At 42.9% G+C, this 7,663-nt stretch overlaps 1 protein-coding gene and 1 long non-coding RNA gene across 8 annotated transcripts in view; one reads left to right on the top strand and one right to left on the bottom strand.

The window, feature by feature from the left end:
• Positions 1-7,663, bottom strand: part of Cdyl (chromodomain Y like) — a 204,267-nt gene that overhangs the window by 77,816 nt on the left and 118,788 nt on the right. For 2 of the 5 annotated variants that reach the window (XM_031358726.1, XM_031358729.1), the window contains one exon: positions 5,816-5,890. The exons of the other annotated variants lie outside the window; for them this stretch is intronic. In XM_031358726.1, coding sequence (XP_031214586.1) covers positions 5,816-5,890 — 75 coding nt within the window. The remainder of the gene's footprint in view (positions 1-5,815; positions 5,891-7,663) is intronic. 5 annotated transcript variants of the gene reach the window in all.
• LOC116081953 overlaps positions 1-7,663 on the top strand; it is a 29,885-nt gene that overhangs the window by 15,825 nt on the left and 6,397 nt on the right. The window lies entirely within an intron of this gene.

The raw sequence follows: 7,663 nt of genomic DNA, 5'->3' as shown, positions 1-7,663 counted from the left end.
GGCTCAGCTTTCTCCACTTCTCTGAGCTTTGCCAGCCCTCTTTAACACTGGAAAATGGAAGTTCCTGTCCTCAGCATTACTCTGAGGATTTCCTAGTTTGTTTCTGTTGCAACTTGGGAGAAGGGTTTATTTTATTGTACAGTTCACCAATCCCCAGGAAATAAGTTGGGGTAGGAACTCAAGGCAGGAACAGAATCAGCTAACTGGAGGAACACTGCGTACCAGCTTGCTTCTTAATACAGCCCGGGACCACCTGCCCAGGGATGGCACTGCCTACAGTGGGCTGGGCTGGACCCTTCCACTGATAAATCAATAATCAAGTAATAGCCCCAGAGATTTCCCTACTGGCCAGTTTGACAGACTCATCTCCTCAACTAAAGTTTCCTCTTCCCAGACAACTCTAGCTTATGTCAAGCTGAAAACAGCCAGCCAGTGTAAGGATGAAATGTGGTAAACGTTCTATGTGGACCACTCAGTAAGTACAAATGGGATCTACACACACAACAGCTCAGTGGTTACCAGTCAGCTACTACGTTCCTCACCTACTACCTTCCTCAGCTGCACAGGGAAGGCCTGCACCATCTTACATGTACCAGAAAGCCAATGAATGACAGGCAATGTCAGAATGAAAGAACCCACAGAAAGGTTCCCATAGCTACATGCTCAACAACAAAAGCAGACCTGCCACACCTGAAAACAGTGTAAGCCCACAGTGGTGCACTCTTATTACTTAACCTTTGTACGAACTTTGAAAACTGGTTTAAAAGTGACCTTCCCTTTCTTAGGAAGAACCATAGCTGATTTCAGTTGTTGAGAGATACTTCATCACAAAAACATTTTCCTACTAAATACAGAAAGAACAAACCCAGAAACCCCTCATGTCCCAAGAGCCACAGGAGGCACACGTTTTCTGCCTGATGCCTAGGTGTCACTCAAGGCAAACATAACCCTTAACAGCAGACTGTACATCCATCAACCAGCACCTGCCAGTAAAATAATCTGCCTCTGGGTCTGGCAGTAGTGTCTCCTCATGTTGAAAGGTCAACACGAGTATCACAGAGCCTTTAAACCCAACTCCCAATTCTTAGGAATACAAGACACAACAAATTTCCTAACGCTGTTAATCAGGAAACAATCAGATGAGCCCAGTTCATGAGAGACAGACCTAGAAACTGACCTAGCCAGCCCCAAAATCAATGAGAATGAATGAATGAATGAAGAAATCAAGTACTGCAGAAAAGGGAATGATGCTGCACTGTGACCAGCACGTGGTTACCACAGCTGTTTGAATCTGTGTAGGGCTCCCCGGCCCATAGTTCACTAATCATAAGCCACATATTTCCCATGACTCTTCCTGTGGTAGTCTGAACACATGCATGGCTACAGCAATTCAGCCATCCAGAAGCAGGTGGGTACAACGTACCAGCAGACCCACAGGGAAGAAGTGCCTCAGTCTGTCCCAAGCCCCTCTGTCCTGGTTCCATTTGACAGCTCCCCAACGTGAGGGGAAGGAGAGGTGGGAAAGGCTCATTTCAGAAAGGACCTTTAACTACAGACAACACCCAGGTTCTGGTCCTGATCATATCCAGAGACACCTGCTGACCCTTCTCTGAAAGGAGACCTCTAGTACAGCAAGGTACTCACACCTCTGTGAGAACAGTGCATGAGAGCTAAACCCAAGCCCTTGATGATCTCTGCCCAGGCTCTGCGCTAAGGCCTAATGCACATCACAGCTTGAATCTCACTACCATTTTATCACCCATTTCAGACAGAAAACTAAACTAAATTAAAAGAAAATTAAGCAAAATTAGTCTAAGGCTGCAGAATGAGCACAACAGCTCAAACATGGCTCAGGCTGTTTCTAGCAAATGAGTCACTCTGGCTTTGAGGGGGTGGCAAGGCCCAACTGTAAAGATTGCCCATCTTGCCAAGTAGGTGCTGATTCCACATCCATAGCGGATACCACAAAACTAAAGGGTGGGTCAAACAATGGACAGCGCTGGCTGTCATAGGATAAACCACAGTCTTGGTGCTTGATGCCCAGACACAGCTATTGTGGTCACCTGGATACCTGTCCTTCCAAATTAAAAAAAAAAAAAAAATGTAAATGACAGGTCTCTAGTCATTGGACTCTAGCCTAGGGTTTGCAAAGCAAGCGCTGAGCCATCCTGCCAGCCCTCTATATTATTTGCAGCCCTTGCTGCAATCACACTCAGTGGCTGCAATGGCATATTTTTTCCCTGTTTGCTAATGCACACTAACACATTATGAAGTTTATTACAGCTGGTGTTCTAAACACCACTGTAAATGTTGGGAGTATTGTACAAGTCTTAGAAGGAAAGGAATTCCACAGTTTTAAATTTAAGATGCTTATGGAATCAAAAAGGATTGCTCTTATAAATAGTTTAGAGAATAATGAATGGAAAAATAAAACCAGTCTCCCATTACAAGCTTTAATAAAATATAAACTTTTCTAGCCAAGAGCCACAAAAATCAAAGCATTTAATAAATACATAAAAATGTGAATGATATAAATCACAGCTCCATCAGAGTCAAGGCAAGAGATCCCTGTCTATCTAAAATTCTGTTATAACCCTAGAGACCAGCACCTCCCTGTTCAATAAATATTTGCTGAGTTTGTTAAGGAATGAACTGCACATCTGGCCCTTGGCTTGGAGCTTTACAGTGGAGCTTCAGTAAACTAACACTGAGTAAAGACAACTATTAGTGAGCTATTAGCATTATCTGCACATTTAATGGGTTTTTACCAATATCCTCCCTTTTACCTACACAACACATTTTTATTTTTACCTATATATTCATGAGACAGGGGATCCTACTGTCAAATGACTGAGCTGCAGTCATTCAGCTAAGAACCTGTGTAGCAGCAGCAGAGAATGTGCCCTCGGACTCCTTGCCTAGGTTACTTCTGTTCCGACTGTACCTTCTTTTATGGTTGTGAAGGCTGAGCTTCATTGTCAACCGGATTTGGAGTCATTTGAGGGACACCTATCAGCGTGCCCATGAGCAAGTTTTCAGAGGTTTAACTGAAGACAGAAGACTCACCCTGAATGTGCCTGGCAACTGAGAGTCCCGGGCTGAATAACAGAAAGGAGAAAGTGAACAGAGAAGCACATGCCTCACTCAGCCTGCTGTCTGTCTTGCCTTCTGCTACTGGAGTGAAATCGATGGCCACTGCCCTCCCCCTCAAACCGATCCTCTCTAATTGTAGAGTGCTTTCAACAACAAAAGAGTAATACAGTAGTTTCCATACATTATGAGGCCCATCCATGAAGGCTCTGCTTTCTTCTGTTTCCACTAGACATGGGTCTAGCAGGTAAGAGGCACAGAATAGTAAGAAGCACTTAACTATGTAACCTGGATAGTGGAGAGGAACACTGACTTCACTGGCTTTATAGTCTGGGAATAGTCTTCCAACAGTGATGCTTAGGAACAAATGCACCAGAGAAAGACAATATATCAATCCCCAATTAGTTCCTTCCTAGCAAAGCGCATAGAACACCTAAGATCATTAAGAATCTTGGAGGAAAGAGCACCATATAAACATGCTGTCTGTTACTAACAGTCGCATCCACAGCTTCCTGCTTAAAATTCTTTTAACCTCATAAGTTCTTGTACTTGGCAGGCAGTTGTGATGTATACTTCCATGAAGGCTCACTGTGCCAAATCAGTATTATCTGTTTTTGTAATTGGCTTCTCACTCCATAATTCTAACCGGCTTCAACATTATCATGAAATCCCTGTACCATAGAAAGGTGCTCCACATAATTTTAATGCCATTATTTTATAACCCCTGCCTTCAAGAGCTTCAAGGCAAGATGACGGAATAAGACAAGAGCTTTACTGACGATGCCCCCCAAACAACCAGAATGCTCTTAAAAAGGCCATCATTAAGGTAGATGAGATTAAACCTACATTTGATCAATAATAACAGTATCAGCGCTGACAACTGGTACTGATGTATTACAGCGCTTTAAAGTTTGCTTTGTTACTCAATGGTGACTGCTTAAGGAAATTGATCAAGTAATTTTCAAAAACCAAAGAGTAGGTTATATACAATGACCTTCAACCCTCTGATCCTTAGGTTTACAAGAGGTTGGAGGGGCTACAACAAGAGTCTCAGCTGGCTGCAGAGAGGCCACAGGTAGCTAAATGGAGCTTCCCAGGACTGAGACATAAGACCCTCAATACTCACTATGTCTTACAACTAAATAAGGGGTAAAGCACAGGCAGAATGCAGTCAGGTGCTAACAGTCCCTAGAAAATGCTCCTTTCCTGACCAGCCCACTTGCTTTTCACTGCACTACACAGTCAGGGCAGCTGGTCACAATGCAATGTGACTCTTGCCAGTGAAGAACTTTGCTGATGACATTCCAAATAAGCTGTGTGCTGCTCTCAGATGACTGCTTGTTTATGCATTTGTCAAAAAAAGGACATTCCCACTCTGTGAAAAAAGTCAAGTGACCCTGGCACAAGCAAGTATTTTCAAACTGACTCATGGGAGAGAGGTTATTATCAGTAACCCTAAACATTTTTAATTGCCCTAAGAGAGCACTCCAGTTTCTGTGAAACTGTTATGCAAAACAATTTAAATCACCAAAAAACCAATTTGCTATCCTGAGAGCTTTACCATATTTGATCATGTGTTCTTCTGATGGACCACAGTCAGATTGTGGTTATCAGGCACAGAACTGAGAACAGAACTCCCCTTCCCTCGCATTTCCACCATCATCCCGGCCTCACAGAGCCAACCTTTAACCTGAAGAGCTGAGATGCTTACCCTCTCTTTAGAGACTAAGAAGGTGTTGTTTGGTTTTAAGACACAACTGAACCTTAGGGGACTTTTTTTTTTTTTTTGGCCTGCCCAAATGCAAATTAAAAAGTTACAATTCTCCACTCCAGCTGAGTCTGAAGGAAGCGTGTTTCTGAGGCAGAACTTGAGCTGTCCAGGAGCTACATGAAGAAACAATACAGACTCAGACTCAGACACACAGGCACAAGTTCCAGCAATGGGAAGGCTGCTGCCCTGAGCTGCACATAACCCTCAGTCAACATTCCCAAGTCTCTCAGGAACACGATCTGAGAATAAACCCTGCTGAGTCACAGGAAGCCTGGAGAGAAACAACCCAAACACAAAAAACGCAACTTCAATACAAGGTGTAGAGTGACAGCTAGTAAGCTGGCAGACAGATGTGGTGAAGTCAGACAAACCCACTCTACAACAGTGGGGGCCACAGCAGCTGCATGGAGAACACCAAGGAGAATGATGGGTAAAAGACAGGACTGATGCTGGAGCAGTGGCTTAAGGGTTAAGAATGCTTGCTGCTCTTTCAGGGAAACTGAGTTCAGTTTCCAGCACCTATTTAGGCAGATCACAACTGCCTGTAACTCTAGCAAGTTGCTGGGAACTTATCTGCTATTTGTTCTGACCTCACACATGGGATACATGTACACACACACACACACACACACACACACACACACACACGCACACACGCACGCACACATACACACCAGGGATCCATCTGCTATTTGCTCTGGTCTCTTACACATGGGATACATGTACATACACACACATACCAGGCACGGAAAAGTAAAATAAATCTTTTAAAAATAGATGGGCTAAAGCTTCTGATGTGCCAGTACTTACTGGACCTAAATCTGAGAGAGGAACCAGAAACTCACAGCTTCTCTCAGATGCCAAGTACAATGGTTCAGAACACAGGTGAAAAACCCTTACTGATACCCATAGGCAGTCCATGCTGTGTACTAAATAGGGAACAGACAATTGTACCTGAGTCTCCGCGTCTCGAACTGCAGGGGGCACTTGATCAGGATCAGAGACTGTTGCAGGAACCGCATTATTTTGCTGACCAAATTGAAACAAGAGAAGAACCATTCAGACTCCAGAAACGCTTGATCTTATGGCTAACCTTATGTCTTGGTTTGCCAAGGGCAGTCTTACACCTGTTGTCGCATTATCCAAACCGGGTTGGCCTTTGTGTTTTTCCATTTTAAATTACATATTATGATTCATTATTGCATTAAAATAAGGTAGTGTGGATTCAGTCTGTACCTAGTTTGTCTTGCATCTTCTGTCTTAATCTTGTCTACAGCATGTTTCATATCAGCAGGCTCCTGCAGCCAACCAGCAATAAGCCATCTATTCTGGGCCTTTTCTTCTGCACATGTGCCACACACTCGCCACCATAAAGGGAGCATGTGACAGCACTCTCCAGTTCAGGGACACTGGGGAATCAGAGCAGACTCTCATGTGTCTCGCTTATGGTCTAAATCCATTCTTTATTTTGATTGCTTTCATTTGTCAATAGGCTACTGTAATAGTAATGACCTAAAAAATTAAATATAGGCTTAGTAAACAAGAATTGTATTTTCATTGCTCAAGCAAATTAATGATGACTGTAATTTGCATATCTGTCCATATGTGCCACAATGGACCCACGAGAGCTAGACTCTAAACTAGTATAATACCCTCTTTCTTTCTGCTCTCTCTCCCTTTCTTTCTCTCCCTCCCTCTCCTTTTCTTTTCTTCCCTCCCTTTTGTTTTTCAAGACAGAGTTGTCCTGGCTGTCCTGGAACTAACTCTATAAATGAGGCTTGCACTCCTCTGAGTGCTAGGATTAAAGGCATGTGCCACCACCATCTGGCTCAATGCCTACTTTTAAAGAAGGGAATAGTCAAAACTGATATTTAGTACAACTGTGACTTTTACATCTTTACAACCACAGCATTTTACATGCTTGCCAAGTCCCACTTTCTATGTACTAAATGGCGTGTTCTGATTGTGTCTGTTTCCTTTAGAAACGTCTTGCTACTTGCTACTAAATGATGGTCCCTACTGATGTAGACAACACCAGATCATTTCCAGCTTTCTAAGAGAAAATCAACTGCATTACTAACTCTACATTTTTCACCTAACCCACAGGGCAAGGGTTACTAATAGTAACCTGCAAGCCAAGTCCACCTGCCTGGGGCTCTGTCTGGAACCCCACAGGGTGAGATTGCTCTGGACCAGCTTTCAGTGGCTGGGAAAAGTCCAAAGAATCATAATTTATTAGGCATAGTAAGTAGAATATCTTGGTGTTGGTAAAGGAATGTTTACCATTCCTCGGTACACAGCCACACACTTATTTGCATATTGTCAACAGCTGTCTTTGGGGCACCATAGCAAACCAGTATGTGTGACACAGAGCATATCAAATTGACCCACTGGTCCTTTAGAGAAGATTTGTTGAATCCTGTCCTTCAAGGTAAAAACTTCACAGTATTAAACGTTCAATGTTTCAATGCAGAGTATTATTGGTTTTTGTGATTTTTCACAAAAACACAAATTTTCTCATATGTATGTCAGATAGGTAGGTAGTTGAATGTACTAGTGTGTGTGAACAACAAAAAAGTACTCCATCTTAACAGTGTGTAGATTCGTCTTGCTACATACACAGGTAGACCTTCAAAAGACTACTTTGAAAAGTCAGAGTATCACAAAATGACTTGGACTTTTTTAGATGAGATGTTTAAAATCTGGGCTGTTTCTCTGTTTAAAACAGTTTATTTGTTGAAACATTCAACAAAGGTTTTCAGAAGCCAATAATTCCTAGAATGCATGCACACATGCACACAC

The sequence above is a fragment of the Mastomys coucha genome, unplaced genomic scaffold, assembly GCF_008632895.1.
Source record: "Mastomys coucha isolate ucsf_1 unplaced genomic scaffold, UCSF_Mcou_1 pScaffold7, whole genome shotgun sequence".
Lineage (NCBI taxonomy): Eukaryota > Metazoa > Chordata > Mammalia > Rodentia > Muridae > Mastomys > Mastomys coucha.
This window is presented reverse-complemented; position numbering and strand designations above follow the sequence as displayed.